Source organism: Vanacampus margaritifer, chromosome 4 (genome assembly GCF_051991255.1).
Source record: "Vanacampus margaritifer isolate UIUO_Vmar chromosome 4, RoL_Vmar_1.0, whole genome shotgun sequence".
NCBI lineage: Eukaryota > Metazoa > Chordata > Actinopteri > Syngnathiformes > Syngnathidae > Vanacampus > Vanacampus margaritifer.
This window is the reverse complement of record NC_135435.1, coordinates 7,098,569-7,119,620: the sequence shown is the minus strand read 5'-3', so window position 1 is coordinate 7,119,620 and position 21,052 is coordinate 7,098,569. Positions and strand designations below refer to the sequence as shown.

The window sequence follows — 21,052 nt, the reverse complement described above, 5'->3', positions numbered from 1 at the left end:
ATAGCACAAGATTAATATTCAAATCTAAAAGAAAGTGCTGCTCCGCACTCCGAAAAGATATGGGAAAACCCCTCCCCTTCGAGCCAATTAAAGGAAGTCTGGCAACTGGCAACATGCCACCTCAATGTAGTACTTCAGGCTCCAGGTTAATTTGAGTTGGAAAATGAATAATTCGGTTTGACAGTGAAAGAACAGAACACTGACCATTTGTTGTTCTTTGGCGTTCAATGATAATAAAAAGGTAATTAATTGTATTATTGGTTTCTTTGTTACTTAAGCTTGTAACAAAATAACTGTGGCATGAGTGCGAAAGAGGCCCTTGTAAGTACAATCAGGAACACCATAATTAGCCCAGTGGGCCCCAGATGGGAGATAAATGGGTTGCCCATGTGGGTTTTAGCTAAGGCCCATATGAGGCCCAACTTGAGCCCATCTGAAGAGCAAAAATTGGTTAAAAGTAGAGGGTGATTGACAAAGAATACACCAAAATCATTATGGGATATTTAAAAAATGAAAAACGAAACAAAACTCTATCTTGGAGACACGTGTTGTACATAAGGTACATTCACGTTTTTATTTCAGGTTTTACAAATGCTCAATGTGGCCACCACCGGCAGCACAGACAACATCAAGCCGATTTGAGAATTCCTCCCAAACCTCAGAATGTCGCAGTTTACCGTACCGTACCGTTGATTATAGCTGTCTCTTTCATGTCATCGATATTTGCTGGAAGTGTTGGTACATCAACTTTGTCTTTGTCTAACATATTCAGCACCTACAACCGCCCCAACAACATGAAAAAGTTACATGCAGTGAGGTCCGGGTATCTTGCAGGCCATGAGTAGAGAGCGAGGTCTGTAGCACCTTACCTACCAATTCAGCGCTGATAAGCTTGAACCCCAAGATGTTAATGGTGCGGTGCTCCAACTTGTTGAAAAATGAATCATCGAATAACAGCTGCAGAATCAACATGGTGGACCATGACTTCCTGAGTCACGTTTGAGAGGAATTCTCATATCGACTTGATGTTGTCTGTGCTGCCGGTGGTAGCCACATTGGCCACGTGTGAAGCATGAAATCAAAACTTGAAGGCACGTACAACAAGTGTCCAAGCTTGAGTTTTCGATTGTTTTCGATTGTTTTGAATTTTTGAAATATTGCATGTTGATTTTTGGCGTATTATTTTTTTAATCACCCTGTAAGTAAAAAAATCAGGCTGAGATTTTTGGGACCAGATTTCAACTCCTGAAGTGTAATTGTAATATTTTCAGATTTAAATTGATCGAGCAAAATAAATTTGGGCACTGGAAGTAATTTTCATTTATAGAAGAGACTTCCCAAAACCTGGACTGCTAATTTTTGATCTTAAAAGATAGGTCGATGTAACGTTAAAAGTATTTAAAACATCAAACTTGTCATGTGGCTGTATAGCTAAGTGGTTAGGGCTTCTGACTTTGCTTCCATGGTACCCTGTTTCAAAAGCCTCTCACGGGAATAATTTTTTAGGAGTCAACTTTTTGCTTTATTGATTGTTTGTTATAATATAAGGCTATGTTTGGCTTTGGAAACATGACATATTTGTTTGATGAAGCCATACAGTAAATGAATCATGACAAAAAGTCAGTATGTGCGGACACATTTGACTGTAAAATTGATACTCATGGGGTTTCATCTCTCCATCGCTCACATCAATTTTTACAGCCAATGTCAATCAATAAATCATTACTTTCACACCACAGGAAGCAAACCCCATGGCTGAGAAGTCATTTTTTCTCATACCATCCAGAGTAATAGTTTCATGAACTAAAATGCACACATATGTATACCAGTGTTGTTCAACATTTAGAATTGTGAGGAATTAACAGATTTTTGTGTCATTGTGATTTTTAGAGGTGATTTCAATGAATGGACCATCAATTGCAATATATGCAAAGTGGTGTCGGCCGCTGGTGATAATTGATCACTGATTGGCTGTTATCTAGCCAATCAGTGATTGAGATAGAAGTAGATTATAAGGTAGTACACAACAGCAAAGCAATGAATAATAAATAAAATAGCTAGTAAATGAAGCGCCGCAAAAATGTGTTGTATTATGTGGTATATAGATTTCTATATATATATATGTGCATTTTATTTCATGAAATTAAAAGACTGTGGATGATATGATAAACAATGACTTGTCAGTTTCAGCGTGGATTGCGAGCAGATGAACATACACATGCATGCACGCATGAATGCCGCTCAGTGAAATGTTGTGTCACCCTGGCCACCAACTTGAAACGTTTCTGGCTATACTCCTAACATCACCTCTTCCTCGTTCTTCTTAGGCAAGAAGAAAGACAAAGAGATGATGTTATGTAATGCAAAACACACCCAGGCACAAGTTTCCAACACCGGAAGGACGCTAGCGCCTACTGTTTGCAAATATTACAAAACGTTGACCTGCCAAAACAATATTATATTTTCTCGAGGTGATAATTGCCCAACTGCACAACACGGAAAAAAACTGAATAATAAGCCTTTCTTCAAATGACAAGTAAATTGCACCTTACAGTAGAGCACCAAATTCCTTTCAACCCAGAATATTAGTCATCATTTTAGGTGTCAATCTGGAACAATAGAGTAGACGGAACTCTTTAATGATGTTTTTTCCCTTTCAGTTTTTCAAATTCACTTACAAATTAAAAATGTATGGTGGCAGACAACCACAATTTTTCCACCAAGCAATTCGTAGTAATATGATGGATGGGAGATTCAATAGTAAATGGTCTTTCACTTGTATTGCGCTTTTCCCACCTGTTCAGGCCCTCAAAGCACTGAACACTAACATCGCATTCACCTACTGAAGGTTCAGTACATTACTCAAGGATACTTCAAAATGGGAAAACTGAGCCATGCCGCCCCACAATGACTTGTACAATGGAGTTCATGGCATTATTCATTTACTACCCTTAATGACATTCTCTGGCATTTAGAACCAATGACAACGCAGAGAATTCACCAATTCACAAAAATAATAATTGAAGAAAGAAAAGAGTCATTATTCCTGACAACAAACCATGGAAACTTACATATAAGGGCTTGATTTGAGGGGATGGAATACACAAGAGACACACCCTATGTTCAAACTATAAAATGAGATGAAGCACCAGTTACCAAAAGCACACCTGACAGCACTGGTAAGACAACGTTTCTCCTTTGTTACCTGCATTGTTCTGACTTCAAATTCTCTCTCACACATACTTACACACTCTTAACGATTTCCCTTCAGTTTTGTTTTAATTTTTTTCTTAATTTTTAGACAACAGCAACACCATGACGCCAATTGTCATCACTGTTCTGCTCCTGTCTGTTGCATCTGTTTCTCCAGTAAGATCAAGTTTACAAACCCATAATAAACAGTTTAGCAGTAGATAATTATAGGATTTGGTGTTTTCAAAGTTTAAGTTAAACTTTTTGCATTGTATTTGCAATGTATGTATGGGTTGATTTCATATCATTTGTTTAATGACAGTGAAGACATAAGACACATTTATTTGTTTTGCTAATATGACTATTTGAATTTTTGGCCGTTGTTATCATTGAAATTGTGTTGTTACTAAGAAAAAATAAATCTCAAGTACATTAATATTTTTCACACTTTTAATGCCAAAAAGTATTTACTGTTATGAAATGAACATTCATGATTTACGTGTGAACGTTCTGAACATTCTAATTCCATCTTTGGATCCATAGGATTTTTCTCCTGTCACTCAAGCTTTACCGTTAATGCCATTGTTGAGAGCCTCATTATGTTGTTACAATACACCAGAGGGATCTGTGAGCTAAATAACTAGGATGAAACAGCCATGAAAACCAAGATTTAAAAACTGATTTATCTTTTGTTTGTTTGTTTAAGGTCGCAATAAATAGAAAAAGCAGAACGACAACTGGTACGTAAAATCATATGGAACTGTACTACTGTTATAGTGCTTCTTTGTGACTGCATTTTGTTGTCGTTATTTTTCCAGAAGAATCTGGGACTTTTGTGAAAATTGAAAAGGCAAATGCAAATGTTATCTCAAGTAAGTATTTTCATTTGAAAAATAAAACATGTCAATGAAAGGCAAAATTTTGCAGACATATTATGGAAATGTTGACCTAATGACAGTTTGAACGACACTGTCAGTTAAACATGACATATCTCACTGTCTGAATATTTGTTGTCTGTCATTCTACAGCCGCCCACCTGATACACGGGGACATTATGGTTAACACGGACAATGATGATGGTATTTTGAGGAATGCTGTCCCCTGCACCAGGGCGGGATGTAAATGGCCTAAAACCGGAAGGAAAGTCAAAATCCCCTATGAAATCTCCAATGTGTTCAGTAAGTCATAATGTAACCCTCAGCTGTTATTGTTGTGACATTTGTTCCCATCTGGGGTCGCCAAAGAAAGTCCGTCAAATGATTTGTTTGGCATGATTTGAACACTAGATGCCTATCCATACAAAGCCCCTTTTTTTCCCCATACCCAAACAGGGTTTGGACCCCAGCAGTGGCTTTGTAATGGGGCACTATGACCTCAGTGTTAAGTGTAAAACTGATAAATGATCAAGCTTACCATAAGCTGATGTATCTGGCATTGGGTCCTTTCCAGCTAAATAAACAATGGGACATGTGTTGAGACCAATCCCACTTCAGAAACGTCAAATTAGATGACCGCACACTGCATAGAATCATCAATAATACTACCGTATATACATCAGGATATATAAATTTTAAAAAAGCTATTTTTTAAAAATGAATCGTCATATTTTGACAATTGTTTTTATATAAGATAGTCCATTGATGAGCTCAAATTTTGTCCACTGTAAGATTAGCTTTTATGTCAAAGAAATTTTAGTTTAGTGACAAAGTGACTCATCCTTAAAGGGTTACTTTAAGTAGCACTTTGATCAATGTGTGTGTGTGTGTGTGTGTGTGTGTGTGTGTGTCTGCAGCCAGAAAACAGAAGAGAACAATAAAAAACGCTCTGAGAGAGTTCAAAAAAGGAGAGCACACAACCTGCATTCGCTTTGTCAAGAAGACTGAAAATGATACAAACTTTATATCCTTCATATCTGACACTGGGTAAGAATTACATAAGCATTTAGCAACTCTATGACCTTGACTACACTCGTTCATGAAAGTTTTTATTTTGTCAATGCTATTGTTTTTCAGCTAATGTGAACACAAAAAAAGTCCTCCATCTTTGAGTTGATGGACTAGAATTGCTCAACTTTGCAAATCATGCAGTTAGGATGCTGATTTCCATCACTTAAACTTGATATTTATAGAACACTTTAAAAAAAAACACCGCTGTTTTTTCAAGATAGAGCCCAGGGGCAGCATATGCAATGAAAACAGCCGAGGCCTCAGAATTGAACCCTGCGGAACACCATACGTTGCATTAGACATGTGAAGTCATATTCCATATATCGATCACTTTCTTGTTTTGCTCAACAGTATGAAGGGATTACAATAATAAATAAGTCACACATCTTACAATCACAACAGTTACTAGTGAGCAAACCAAATTCTCGGCAGCACAGACAGGGTTATTACAGTTTTGGAATTTTAGTTAGTTTTTATTTCATTTCAAGTTTTGTTTTTTACATTTACTCGCAGTTAATTCTAATTAGTTTTCAGGGTGGTTCTTTTGGTTATCATTAGTTGTATTTAATTTTTTTTAAATGTTGAGTTTTAGTTTAGTTGTACTGTGTAGTTAGTTTCAGTATTAGTTTTCATCTTTTTTTTTTTTTTACTGTGTAAACTTAATTTTAGTTAGTTTTGTAAACATAAAATGTAGTTTCAGTTCCTTTTCATTTTTTTAAGAAGCATTTTCATTTTTGTTTTATTTTATTAGTGATATTGTTTTTGGAATTTTTGTTTTAGTTTTTTCGATAACTAAAATAACCTTGAGCACAGATAGGCCAAGCAATGTAGCATGATCACCTGCAGCCAATGATGGCAATGACTGACTCACCAAACATCTGGGGCTCGAACAAACCCAAGTGAAGAACCATTGATTTAAATATAGTATTTTCTACATTCCCCTCCATTTTGCTGAAACTTAAGAATTCAGATATGTCAATGAGATCATGACATCACTTGATTTTGTTTGTTTGTGTGCCAGGTGTTGGTCCTACCTTGGTCGACAAGTATATGGACAGCAAATCTCCTTGCAGCAAAACGGTTGTGTGTTCAAAGACATTGTGCAGCACGAGGTTCTCCATGCACTTGGATTCCATCATGAGCACGTCCGATCCGACAGAGACGACAACGTCATCATTAATTTTCAGAACATTCAACCAGGTCAGCTTGTCAACATATCTTGTACAGAACTAGTACTGGAAGCACTTGAGAGCATTTTGTAAAATGGCTCCGGAAATTTGCTGGTGTAAAGTAACTACTTCACGCTTACTGTCAATTGGATGATGGATACTTTTTGTCAGAATGGCATTCACATTATCTTGTGTGTCTTACGTCTTACTGAAAGAATTTTAAATGAAGTTCCATGTTTTGTTTTGCTTTATCCTTGTATGCAGGTGTGGAAAGAAACTTTCAGATTTCAGACACAAACAACTTGGATACACCCTATGATTTTGACTCAGTGATGCATTACGGCAAGTGAGTAAATCTGTCCAACCATGAAAAAAATCCCATCCATTTCTATGTACACGCCTTGTACATGTAATATATATTGTCATTTGTTTTGTAAAATTTTCAAAAACATGAATGGTCATCTGCAATGGGATGCTAACATTTATTTTATAATAATTTAATATTGTGGTGATGTAAATTGATGACAAAACCCACAAGTTAAATTGTGTTGTTTGTAGAAATGACTTCAGCAAAAATGGACAACCAACCATCGTTGCGAGAAATAGTTCTGTCACAAGTTTTGGCACTGCGACAGAGATGAGTGCCAATGATTATGCACGTGTCAACAAACTTTACGAGTGCTGTGAGTTGACACTTTGTCTGATACTTTATGAAGAAACACTTGCTGTAAAACACACGTCTGCTTTACTAGATAATGTAGCCTGTTAATTGCTTTTTTGTTTTTTGTTTTCACCAATCAGAAACTTCATGACACAGGTCCCATTGAGGTCACCAGTGATACGTGCGTCACACGACAGCAAATTGAAGGACTCAGCATATCATTTTAAACGCATTGGCACTTATTTATATAATGCAGTAATGTAAATATACTTGAATTAAAAAGAAAATCAATACATTTTAAAGAAGTCATTGTGTGACTTTTGTCATTAAGGTTCCTTCTCATCATCCTTGTTTTTGTTTTACATTTGTATTTGACTTTGTTTCATGTTGTGTCTTGTCTTGTTGTTCATATCTTGTTCTGGTAAGTTTTTTGTTTCGACCTGTGCTCGTCAATCCGATCCCTTGTGTCTTTCAATCAGCTCCCTCAGCCACTTGTGTCTTGTCCAGATGTTCCTCGTTGTCTATTCAGTTTGCTTATATTTAGGCCCCGTCCGGCTTCGTTCCTCAAACAAATCTGGTACACACAGAAGCGTTACAAGACTTGTGTGTCCCAAAGAAGAAGAATCAGCTAAGAAGACTTTACTTTATTGCAATCTACAGAACAAACATGGCTTTGCATGTATCGAAACAACATGAAGAAGACGAACACAGGAGAAGTGACAATGGTGGGTGATTCAAGTACAACACCGCTTGTTGAACGTGGGACTAAAGAAGCAAAATATTATGCTGCAAAAGCATAAGCAAGCAAAGGAGGCTGCGCAAAACAACTACGACACGGTTATCTGCCATTGTTATTGACAGACTGGCGGCTCGCGCGGAGTCACGTGAGAATTGGCGCATACGTCATCATTCTGCGACAATGCGTTGTCATCGAGCTGCGACCATTACATCATCACTGGAGGAATATCCTGCATATGTTGTCCAGACGGACACATATTGAAATCTTTCCACTCTGGAGCCCGGTTTCAAAAGTGATCGGTTTCAAGCTCCTAAACCGCGCCATCGTATGGACAAACGGCCTAAATGGTAAGAAATTTGTGAGGATACATTGAAACGGGCTTTAGTTTGGACGGAGGTCTTAGTTCCCTGGTTTCTTTTCTGTCATTGGCTACGTTCACACTGCAGGTCTCAATGCTCAATTTGGATGTCTGTCTGCTGTCATATGCCTCCGCGAAGTGACCCGCGTGCACAGAAGAGACGAAGTCACTCACAATCTTGTGTATACGGAAGTAAATACGTGTGGTCCAGTGTGTTAGGTCCAAAGAATTTCATAAGCCCATCGTCGGATCTCATATCTACAGAGGAGCGATGTGGGAGAAGGTAAAAATAATATTTTGTGAAAAGGAGACGAGCCTTTTCGATCTCCTCGTTGTGAAAGTTCCGTTTCGACAGGTTTCAGAGTTAGTCGGAATATGTCACATTTGTGTTCGGAGTTATTCGTAGTTGTCGCCATTATTTATTGAACATTTAAAATTGCCTTGCGAACCGATTGTTTCACCAACATGCGCATTTGCTCGTAATCCCGTCGTAATTCATCGTAATTTGTCATGAATGTGTCGGCAAAGTTAGTTCCAAGGTCCCAGTCATAAATTCATTCTGGCGCCCAAAAACTTTGGTGAGAGAGCACTTGTGTTGAGGCGGAGCGCGCTCTGTCTAAAGATGTGCGGCATTAAAATCATAATTCAAAAACGAAAAACAAAAAGCTAACATATTGTTGCAAATTCCCTTCTAATATTTCCAGATTTCTACGTCTGCCGTGTACTCATAAATTTTGGTAACAATCAGTCGTGTTTCTTTTTTGTTTTGTTTTATTTTTAACATAAAGTGACATAATGTTTTGTGTCTAGCAGCCGGGAGTCATCGCAACGTGAACAATAATAATAATAATACTGCAAATTTAGTTCGAATATTTATTATCATTAGCACATGTATGCATGAATTTTGGTGACACGTTTTTCATTCATAATGACACTGAAGAGGGTTTTTTGCCCAGATATAGTCATAACTGTTTTAATTTATTTCCTCAGTAGCACTTTTTATCTTTGGATGTGTCTTTGTGAGTGATGTCGCAATTTCTGCATGTTGCCGACAGGTCTGTCCACAACAATAGACCATTTGTCTGTGGTCGAAGTCATGTGTATTGAATGCTGTAAAAGTCTGGGGGCTGTTTCCTGAGGATTTGGGTTTTTTATGTTACTGCCTTTCAAGATAGTATAAGAATGCTGTGAGTCCTGAAGACATTTAACATTTTCAATTTGTGGTTTTACTGTTTTTTGAATTTACTTATAGGCATATCAATGTGATATAATCATGAGTGTTTAAAAGAATACAGTGGGATGGTGATTTTGTGAACTCTTATTGATCTTCATACCCCCAAAGCTATTGAAGATGAATGTGCATGATGTTATCAGAGTCTTTTGTCATTAGAGACTAAAAGTCTGGGGTCAGATCCTGATTGCATTTGTTCCCCCAGTCAAGAAGGGGAACTATATGTAAATGTCTGCTTACTCACAACATTACACCTTTGTTCAACTAGGAGTCGACATGTCTGTCCTTTGTTCAATCAAGAGGCGGGAAGAGCAACCTTTTATCTTTTGAGTATAAATGAGTGGATGTTCTGTAGATTGTTACACACTTGGGGGCCCGACGTTGCATTCAGATGTGGGTGTCCTGACTGTGTCTTTAGAAGCTTCTAAATAAATCCTTGCAAGGAACCTTCTTCATCAGATCCTAAATACAATTATTTGGACACGCAAAGATTACACTTAATATAGTAATCAAAATATTCCTTCAAAATGGTGACACCCCGACGTGGACATATTGAGACATTTTTGCAACAGCTGTGATTGGTCCTGCACACCGGATTTCTAAAGCGCAAAAATATTAACAAGGTGAGTGGACATTTTATCCACGTAGAGAAATGCTGGTTGTTTAGGATCAATACAGTTGCATTTCGTCTGTGCTAAGTTGTATTTGGGATCTGTGAACAAGTTAGGGGGGTTAAAGTCGTATTTGTTACGGAGGGACGCAAAGTCCTCGATTTTGAAAATTACTACGACATTGAACTATGCATAGGAAAGTGATGCCCCGTGTTTACGGAAGTGACGTCAGTAGGAGCGCTCCGCCGTTTGAAACGGCATAAGACATTGAGTACCACGAAGGAATAGGCTGTTTTTGTTGTTGAGGTGTGTTATAAGCCGCTAGTGGTGATCGAACTAAGTGAGTGCTGATGTGTGTTGTGAAATAAGCAGCTCGCGTTGATCACGCGTAGTGATTGCTGAGTTAAACGCCTGTATATCGCTACGGTGTGTGGAGTGATATAAAGCCTGCTGTATATTTCTACGGTTCGAGTACTGTGTGATATAAGCCGCCCGTGAAGATCCTGGATATATTTATTAAAGTCGCGCAGAAGGTATTTAATATCTGTTTTATTTTCGTCTTGTTTGTATTTTTCTGAGAAAAAAAAAAAAAAATATATATAATAATAATTTTTGGGGGGGATTAATGAGAATAGTTTTGATCTCTTATATTGTAGTATCATAAGTGAGATGTCACTGACTTTGTAAATATTAAAAACGACTAATTACTACATATTATGGACGAAAAAATTCAACCGTAACTAAGGAGGTTCGATTTGCATATACTTCCGGTCGAGAGTCAGAATTGGTCGCTAAGCGAACAGTGAGTTCATGATGCTGGACGCATTTCCACCACGGCGTCAACGTAAGTATGAAACTCTTTTAAATGTATGAATGCGCACTAATTGTGATAGTGGTTGGTTCTCACCGTTGAAATATGTGATGTGTTCGTGGAACTTGCGTGTATAAAACAGCGCCGAACGCTGATTGACTCCGTGAAAAACACATCTATAGTTTCTTCGAATGGAAGAAAAGTTAGACGGTGTGGGGTCGTGGACCAAATGTTTTTTTGTGCTAGAATGTTAGCGTTGGGTAGCTCAGTGAAAGTTGCGCGGATGGCGGTGTTAAGTGATTTTGAGAACAAGGAGGCTGATGCTAAGCTAGCGGCTCTGCTAGCGTACGAGTTGCCATGTACAGGAGATGAGTTTTTGGTAAGACGATACCGCGCGAATCTGTTTTTAAGGCTAAGGATGAGTTATCTGCGGGCAGCCGCATCTGTTAAGAAATTGGAACATAAATTGGATGAAGTGTTGACTGTGAAAGATGACCCGCGGGGAAAATTTGAACCAAGCGAGAGCTCTTGGCTTAGAAATGAATTGTTGAGTGTACGCGTTTGTTTGAGAAACGTGGTGTTTTGTGGCCACGCGGTTTTTCGTTGTTTGTCTTACAATGTGCGCGACGTGTCTGTGTCGCAGCCGTAATGTTGCGATGGATTGTGCGCGAATAAGTCGACATTTGAGCTATACGTACGTGGTGAAGTTATTATTCGACGAAGTAACGGTGTTTTTTACAAGTGAGTCCGCGCACTTCGGAGAGGTTTGTGTTCGTCTGTGGTTATTTTATTTTTTGGAGGAGAAATGAGCAACGTTGCGGTGAAAAAGATTATGGCCTCTTGAATTGGTTCAACAACTGAGACGCCACTGAATTAATTTGAGGAGTTTGTGTTGTGTGTGGGTGTGTCCTGGGTCTAGTTTGGTGAGTTGAAACTGTGAATATGTGAAGCATGTGTGAATTGTGAGTTTAAAGGGGGGATTTGATTTCTTCTTGTTTTTGTGTTTTTTCTCCTCAATGCCTTTATGACAATGGAGAGGAACTGAAGTTGAGTGAAAGGAGGACTGAGTTTGTTGGAAGGCAGGTATTTTGTGTCTCCAAAAATGAGCGAGATAAGATAGGAGGTATATGAATGCCGTCCAGTTTCTTTGTCCTCAAAAAAGGGTGAAAAAGAATGGTAAGCAGGAAATCTGCATATTTTGAAAGTAGGGGAGAATTCTTCCTTTGTCTGTGACAATTTTTAAAGCCCTTCCCCCTCACGCTTGATTAGGGACTAAAGGTCTGTGAGGATGGGGGTCGTGAGCTGCTGTTTTAAGAAGGTGGTGATTTGTACTGTTGTCTGTTAAAATTTAATTAAACTAAATAAAAAGGACAGGGGAGTGTGTATGACAAGTTTTTCTTCCGCCCCCTCCTCTCTCTCTCCTTTTTGTCTCCTGTGGGGAGGGGGGTGTGATAAGTTTATTCCTTTCTCCCATTGTCTCCATCTGGGAGACTCGTAGTCTGTTGTGTGTGAATAGCAGGGGTCTTCTAATGCTAATCTGTTAAAATCAAATTGTTCCTGTTAAGCAGAAAGATATAGAGGTCTAGATGATAACTACAGGCCACTATCATATTATTTTTAAAATCAGATCTGTGTGTTTTATAGTTGAATGAGTAATAAACCCAAATTTTAATATAGTTGAATAAATAATAAAACCAAATTTTAATTGAAATAGACTTTTCATTTTTGATTTTTATATTTCCCCTGCATCTCTGATAACTTATTCGTAGGTGTGAAAATGATTTAACCTTTGTCCTTATCTGAGTCCCATTCTAGAAGTCTGGAGAGGACTTCTCACCAAGTGGCCAGGGTGACTGTGAGCTGTCACATTTTAAGCATAATTTGAGGTAACATGTAATGAAGAAGATGTCTATGGTAGACATATGCGTAAATATAGTACTACTACTTGCTATAGTGTAGTGATTAAATTTAAATAAAACTACAAAATACATATTTTTTTGAGAAAATTATTATTTTTTAATTACAACAAGCAGATAGGATCTCTTGCTATGATCTCATCTCCCTCTGTCTGTTCCGAGTGTATAAATGTTTCAGGCGGGTTCAATCTTTGACGAGAGGTGTTGTTCTTGGGTGTCTCAAACGTGCTGGAATAACCTGGCTGTTGGGAATATGGACCTCCTGCTATGCTTAGTGCACAGAGTGGACGGCGAACTGAACAATGGTCACTTTCGGGGGGGAAGTGACCACACGGACTGCGAAAAGGATGGTACACTGTAAATCCGCTCGCCCTGTGACTGTTCAATGACTCTTATGAATTATCTGAGCAAAATGTCCATCAACTCTTTGAGCAGACATCTCGAACTCTCATCACAGCCGTCTTGATGAAACTGTCAGGGGTCTCCAGTGACAGCTAAGACCTGCTTTGAACTTTGCCCTGCATAAACTGCTATCTACAAGGACAGGAAGGAATATGAAGTCCAGTTGTGGACTCAAAGTTCTTGAGTCATCTGAGATTGGCCCCTTGAGTCATATTTTGGTCTGTTTGAGTACAGTTTGCACTCTGTACTGTGTCGGAAAAGGAGATGTGATCTATAGCAACGCAGTTTCGGAAATTGAGAACAACTTATGTGAATTAGGGTAGTATAAAATTTATTTTAATTTTTAATACTATATTTTCCATTGTTTGATGCTTGTTGAATTTGGTCTTCTAATTTTTTGCCCATTTTCCTTTAAAATTTTAGCTTCTAGATTGGACTCATAGATTTGGAACACCTACGGCGAAATAAATTTTTAATTTTGATTAAGCTCAACAGCACTGATCTGTGGATCCCACGGGGAATGCACAAAGGCAAAGTTCCCTGCTGTGTTTTACAAGCCCCCACTACTCTGTAAAAGAGGTGAGGTTAATTAGCATTTTAAGAATACTTTTTGGTTGGTTTAAAGTAGGGGTTTTGTCTTGTTTTTCTGATTATAACTCGTTTCTTTTACTAGTTGAGATGGCAGATATTTGGAAGATTTGTGACCTGCAATAGATTAATGGGGCTGTTTTAAATCTTTTTCTCTTCTCTTCCTGACCCTAAAAGTCCTCCGCTGCAGTATCTTAATTTACATCTGCTTGAGTTGTTTTTCTCACTTTAAGTTCCCTGAACAGGATTCAAATTTACATTACAAACTATTGCCTCAAAGGCTTTTGTTTTGATGGCTCATGGCTAGCTCAGCTGGAGATCTTTTTATAGTTCTGGTGTTGGCCAAATTGTCCCAATTTGGTTGTTTTTCTAATCTACAGGACACAAGGTGTCTGTTTTTTTCTCTTTGAAGCAGCAATTTGGAAGCGGCTGCAGTTTTCACATTCAGGTCTGAAATGATCAAAATTGATCTTTATCAGATGGGGGAATGACTGGTCTGTCTGTGTATCAAAAGGAAGTCCGATGTGAGAATGAAGTTTGGTGTGAGGAATTTACAGGCGGAGAATGGAGAGGATTTTGACCATGGGAGGAAAAGTAAGTGCTGGCAAAGACAACTCATGGTGAAAATAAGGTAAGTATATTCAATTTCAGAAACAATTGAAAAGTATAATTTCTAGAGCTCATGGAATTTGCCATTTAGGTGTGGAAGGAACATTGGGACACCTGGTGGACATTATTTTATGAGACAAGTTGTAAAAATGAACTGCAGGACTGCAGTGTTTATTAAGGGTATAAGTATATAGATAAATCTCTTCTCAGACTGTTTATGGCCCGGCCGGACTTGAATAGTTCTGAGTTAAGATGATGTTGTTTTTAAATGATTTACACTGCTATAATAAAAAAACAGCGATTAAAAAAATACAGAAATTTGATGTATGACAAAGAGCACATTTATGCTAAATCTACAACAGCAAATATCATGGTAAAATATTTGATTAATCATTACCTACCATCATAAGGGTTTCCCAGGAATATTGGATCAGACGAACCCATTTGAAAAAACAAAAACTTCATAAGATATAAAAAGGCTGGACTCCTTTTGAGGGTCATAAAAACAGGCCATTTCCCACCCCTAATGTTCCGCTGGGAGAGTCACACATTGCGAGGCCCCCAGTAATTAAGGAGATAGTGTCTACATTCTCTAAGCTAACAGATAAGCTAAACAGATGTGCCTTCAAAAATAAATGATTATGAATATGTGTGGTTGAAAGTAACTAAACGTGAATGTTTTTTTCCAGGTGGTTAGGTCCATTTAAGGCTGGCTCTGGCTCTGGTTCTGGTTCTAGCTCTAGTTCTGGCTCAACGCTGCCACCAAGGGCAACCATCTGCTGATCTACGCCCACACCAATTGGAGCCATCTAATGGATCCCACCACACCCGTTTGGATTGCCATTTCTCTGGGCACGCGGAGGAGGTCGCTGAAAGAAGATTCATTGGAGTGCCTTTTCCCTGGGCACGGTTTGGCACAGTTGATTCGCCTGGAAAAGCTGATCAAGTGTCAATCTGCTGTTTGAAAGGGGGAAATCACTCAATGATGATTTGAGTCACATGCCCCTTTTCATCAATTCACAAGGATAGAGTCACACTGGGAATGAAGTCCCGTGACCTTTCCTGCGATCTCTGGCAGTGCCAGGTTCAGAAAGAGGCTAACAAACGGCTCTTTTTAACTCTTTCACTGCCAGACGTTTTCAGAAACGGGTTGTCCCCACTGCCAGCCGATTTAAGCATTTTGAGGGATCTTTCAAGGTCCACAGAAAATGTTGTGTTTGGACTATGGAAACACACATACTACCAAATGAAAGATTGTTTCTACCTTATTCCGTTCTTCAGTAATCAACAATAGAAAATGGTTACTTTCACCGAAATTCTCTCTTTTGAAACAAAAAACGGAGAAAAAGAGCTTTTTGTGAAACGATGTTATTTCATGCACTCTAGTGAATTGTACACTTCTTTTTGTCCATGAATGATGCCACAAACACCTAAATAGTGCTTTACTTCTGTAAAACGCTTTCACCAACAATGAAAAAGTGTTTTTTGATTGCAAAATACGTTTATTTCCATTCAACAGTGTAACAATTTGACAAAACAAATTCGCAAACTATTTACAAATGTGTGCAACTGTGGTACTACTTACAATTATGTGGATGTTTCAAATACAGTTTTTCCTTTTGAAACGCTCTCCTGCGTACAAGGAGACGCCAGGACTCGCACACAGTTTACTTTCACTTTCACATTGGTCCGTTTTGCGTGCAAACGTTACACTTTCTTGACGGCCTTTTTTTCCGGGGAATAAAAAGCAAGTAGCAGACTGTACACACTCCTCCGATGAATATGCATTGGACTCGGGCACTCTCCGTCGTCCGATCGAACGTCCGCCTGTGCGTGCTCGGTTGCGCTCCGCGTTACGACACCGTAATAGCCGCCGCGTCAGCGGTTCCAATTTCGCCGTCAAGCTCGGATTCACCTTCATCATCATCGAGGATGATCACCGTCGTCATCAATGCACTATTTTAGCGTTGGTCGATGCCTTTCGTCTTGTAAGTGTAGAGCTGCTTGCAAACGCTCGCCATTGCCCGTTCCCTCCTCCATCTAGCTCCATCTAACGTCTTCTACTGCCGCGTCAATGCTTTCCAACCACGGAGTCACCCTCATCTTCATCATCTATGATGATCATCGTCAACAATGTGCTTTTTCAGCGATGCTTTTGGTCTTTGAAAAAAACGTCTCGGGTGTGAGCTCCTCGCGACCGGCCGCCATTTTTCCTTTGTCTTCCATTCTCATCTCCTGCTCGACGCTCTAGCTCCGCCTCTACTGACGCCCACCCGATCTTGTCAAAAGAGAGTCATCGCTGCCCTCTAGGGGCCAAAAATAGTCATTAGGCACAACAGACAGACTTGAAACTTTCATCAGACATGCGGAAGGGTTTCCTCTACCCGTTTCAAAAAAAAAAAAAAAATCATTGGATGACGTCTTTTGACGTCATTGGCAGTGAAGCGTAGGTTTTTACTTGACGTCTTTAAACGTCAGTGGCAGTGAAAGAGTTAAAAAAAAAAATTGACCAACTGTCGAACGCACTTTTCATTCAACAAAGACCTTCATCACGAGATGGCTTCGAGGGACGGACACATCTGCTATTGCGTCGTGACACTTAACCACATCACATAGAGTTATGCCTCACATTTATTATGCCCCTTCCACCGAATTTTTTAATGAATCAAACTGAATTTTGACTGCTAAGCCCCTCTATCTAGCTATCTATCTTTCTCTCTCTCTTTCTCTCTCTCTCTCACCTGCTATTCTTATTTCTAAACTCCACACATAAACGTTGCTTCATTTTGCGACGACCAAGATTCGCGCTGGACTTTCTCTCTAGACTATTATGGGATTAAATGTCCAGTTTTTGAATTTATAGAAGTTCAATGGTAGGACTGAAGACATTTAACATTTTCAATTTGTGATTTTACTGTTTTTTGAATTTACTTATAGGCATATCAATGTGATATAATCATGAGTGTTTAAAAGAATACAGTGGGATGGTGATTTTGTGAACTCTTATTGATCTTCGTACCCCCAAAGCTATTGAAGATAGAATGTACATGATGTTATCAGAGTCTTTTGTCATTAGAGACTAAAAGTCTGGGGTCAGATCCTGATTGCATTTGTTCCCCCAGTCAAGAAGGGGAACTATATGTAAATGTCTTCTTACTAACAACATTAAACCTTTGTTCAACTAGGAGTCGACATGTCTGTCCTTTGTTCAATCAAGAGGCGGGAAGAGGAACCTTTTATCTTTTGAGTATAAATGAGTCGATGTTCTGTTACACACTTGGGGGCCCGACATTGCATTCAGAAGTGGGTGTCCTGACTGTGTCTTTAGAAGCTTCTAAATAAATCCTTGCAAGGAACCTTCTTCATCAGATCCTAAATACAATTATTTGGACACGCAAAGATTACACTTAATATAGTAATCAAAATATCCCTTCAGTCCGCTGTAACTACACACTTGCGAGAAGCTGCAGCTGTGTTCTGTAAACTCGCTTGTGTCCGGAATATTCTGTAGAAATAAAAGCTTTAAAGTGACTGTTCGAGCAGACAGAACATGTGGCGCCAAAGTAATTAAAAGGTAAGAGGACACTTATCCTCCTAGTTGATTTTCTGTCTATTGACTATACTCCGAGACCTTTAATTAGATTTGTGACTAAATTGTATATGAGATCTGGGTGAACAGATATTAGTAAATCTAAAACACAAGGTAGTTTTGTTCCATTATGGAATCCTAGAAATTAGAAATCCTTGTTTTTGGTTTTACTAGGACATTAAATATACAAGGTGATTTCGTTCTTTTTTAGAATTCTAGAAACCGAAGTCCTTGTATATGGGGTACAAAGAAATAAGTGCATATGAAAGAAGAGAAATAAGAGAATAAGAAGTTCGAGTGGTTTTGATAAATTTAGGTTTGAGTGCTTTTGTTTGGTCCTCGTCAAGTACTCCTTAAATAAGAGGAAAAGTTTGACCACTTCTGAGAAATTAAGGCTCGGACACTTTTGTTTGGGAATTAGCAAGTGTCTTTGAATAAGAAAAAAGGGAAGGCCTATGGGAAACTGGTACCACAAAACACGTCAATGAGTAACAAAAATAAAGTAATGAATAATAATAAATAAATAAATAAATAAATAAGGAATTGAGTAAATCAATAAATCAATAAATAAAACAAAATAAAGGGAAAATTTCATAGGGACAGTGAAATAGTTCAATTTGCGGCAAATACCAAACCATTCTGAATAAGTGCATGAGAGAGAATGAAACAGGAATGCATGTGACTTCGGGGTGTGAAGAGAGAATGGGGGGATGAGAGAGAACAGGTAAAAATGCGTGTGAAGCATAGAGAAGGAGAGAAAGAATTGTTGAATAACTGGATGAGAAGTGTTGCGAGAATGGATGGTTTGTTTGGTGACAATAATGAGAGAAATGGAAAAAAAACTTATGTTGGAGGAGCGGCGGCTCTGGAAGGAAAAAAAAAAAAGAAAAAAGAGGGAAGGGAGGGCTGAACTGGCGGGTTGTCTCCAAGGGGGAGGGTGAGAGAGAATGGTGGGAGGGTTGTGGAGGTGGCGCTGCGGGGCACGCGGCTACAGGCCCTTCTAATGAGGAAGTGGGAAACAGGTTGTACATTGCTCAGTTACAGAATCAAGTAGTATAATTAAAGTGTCATGTCCAGAATCTTTCAGGTGCCCACCCAAACCAGAGGAATCTTCCAAAAGTCCAGCTTTTCCTCATCGGCCTGTGGCTCGTTCCCAAATCTTGCAGGCACCCATGTTAGCTAAAGTGGACCCGCCCACTGATAACTCTGCTATGTTTTACAAACTTTTCTCTCCCACTGATATGAGTGTGTGTTGATGCAGTAACTTCCTCCTATGGAATCTGGTGGTGCCAATTGGCTTCAAGCAGTGCAGAGAGCGGTTACTGGACAACTGTTAATAGCAGGTGATATCCGTGTTCTTTTTACACAATTATGCCCGCTTTTATAGTTGAATATTGAAGTAAGACGAATACTTACTTTTCCCGTGTTCATGATGTTGATTATTCAAACATACAATGAGATCAGTGAATTCAGGCATTTCCTAAGGATTTTATTCACAAATTTGTGGACAGTGAGAATATGCAGCTACCCGCGCCATTTTGGTTCTCAACTGTGACGCCCAACCCTCTGCTTGTCCCTCATATTCTTTGTCCTTGCAAAAAAACCTCCCAGTTAGTCACATGGTACACAGAAAATCAGATAAGAGAGTTGAGTTGTTTTTCAGAAGAGACAGAGAGACTGGGGAGCCGTAGTATAAACAAAGGGGTCTAATTAACACATCCGCTTGCCCCCACCACATGTTCTCAGGAGAGCACAAAGAGAAAATCCCCCCCTTCACATCATTTGAATTCTCACACAAAACTATACTGAGTACATTTTGTCCAATTCTAAATAGTTATAACTAAATCAAAACAGTTATAATTAAATTGAAACAGAAGATTCACTTCAATATTTGAATGCAATTTTTTTTATTTGTTGGTCTCCCTGATAATTAGGCTCTTAAGCGAGTAAATTACTTAACCTTGTCGTTTTAGACATTTGTTTCCCCTCCCTGAGTGTGTTGTTTCATATCTGGTGTTCGCTCCCAAAGCAGATGAGGAGGCCGCGGCTTTTGTTGATCTGGCCCTCACTGATTACACTCTAAAAACAGGACACACCCCTACGGCCTCCACTTTGCATTCGCAAGTGTTCCGAGCAGCCATTTTGAAGGGCATTCCCAAGTCTGTGGCACAGGCCATGGAGGGATCTTCCCGGCGCTGAGGTTGACCGGTGGTTGTCACATCTTAAACATCATTTAACTCTTTGACTGCCATGGACGTTAAAAGACGTCAAGTAAAAACCTACGGAGGGTGACGTTAAAAGACGTCATCCAATTTTATTTTAAAAAATTTTTAAACGGGTGGAGGAACGCCTTGGCCGGCTGTGGTGAAAGTTTCAAGCAGATCTAGTTAGCCTAATGACTATTTTGGGCCTCTAGATGGCAGCAATGACTCTCTTTTGACAAGATTGGGTAGGCGTCAGTAGAAGACGTGAGGCGGAGCTAGAGTGTTGAGGGGACAATGGCTGAAGAAGCCATAATGGCGACCGGTTGCAAGCGGCTCACGCTCGAGCAGTTTTTTTCAAAGACGAAAAGCATCGACCAACGCTAAAGAGCACATTGATGACGACGATGATCATCATCGATGATGATGATGGTGACTCCGAGGTTGGAAGCATTGACGCGGCAGTAGAAGGCGTGAGGCGGAGCTAGATGGCCGAGGAAGCGAACAATGGCGACTGGTTGCAAGCAGCTCACACTTGGGAATTTTTTTCAAGACAAAAGGCATCGACCAACGCTAAAGAGCACATTGATGACGACGATGATCATCATCGATGATGATGATGGTGACTCCGAGGTTGACGCCGAAGTTGGAAGTGCTGACGCGGCGGCTATGACGACGTCATAAAGGTTCACGGGCTAGCGATGCTAACACCGGAAAACGCGGAGCACAACCGAGCACGCTCAGGCGGACGTTCAATCGGACGACGAAGAGTGCCCCGAGTCCAATGCATATTCATCGGAGTAGTGGGTACAGTTTGCTACTTGCTATTCCCCTGAAAAAAAGGCCGTCAAGAAAGTGTAACGTCTGCACGCGAAAAGGACAATCGAAGTGAAACGAATCTGTTGTGCAAATCCTGCTCCCTCTCCTTGCACGCAGGGTAGTGTTACAAAACGAAAAACTGTATTTGAAACATCCACATAATTGTAAATAGTACCACAGTTGCACACATTTGTAAATAGTTTGCGAAAT

At 39.4% G+C, this 21,052-nt stretch overlaps 1 protein-coding gene and 1 long non-coding RNA gene across 3 annotated transcripts in view; one reads left to right on the top strand and one right to left on the bottom strand.

The window, feature by feature from the left end:
• Window positions 1-4,726, bottom strand: part of LOC144050555 (uncharacterized) — a 52,250-nt gene extending 47,524 nt beyond the window's left edge. Inside the window, exon 1 of the long non-coding RNA XR_013293870.1 lies at window positions 4,606-4,726. This is a non-coding gene — a long non-coding RNA (uncharacterized LOC144050555). The remainder of the gene's footprint in view (window positions 1-4,605) is intronic.
• On the top strand, window positions 1,055-7,264 carry LOC144050554 (high choriolytic enzyme 1-like). Of its 2 annotated transcripts, XM_077563915.1 has the most exons (10): window positions 1,055-3,179; window positions 3,302-3,369; window positions 3,899-3,932; window positions 4,011-4,064; window positions 4,221-4,370; window positions 4,985-5,114; window positions 6,160-6,338; window positions 6,572-6,653; window positions 6,866-6,990; window positions 7,109-7,264. In XM_077563915.1, coding segments are annotated over exons 2-10 (810 nt in total). In that variant the 5' UTR covers window positions 1,055-3,179; window positions 3,302-3,315; the 3' UTR covers window positions 7,111-7,264. The 2 variants fall into 2 exon arrangements, with proteins under 2 accessions (XP_077420041.1, XP_077420040.1); XM_077563914.1 differs by having other exon boundaries at window positions 1,056-3,369.
• The last annotated feature ends 13,788 nt before the right edge of the window (window positions 7,265-21,052 follow it).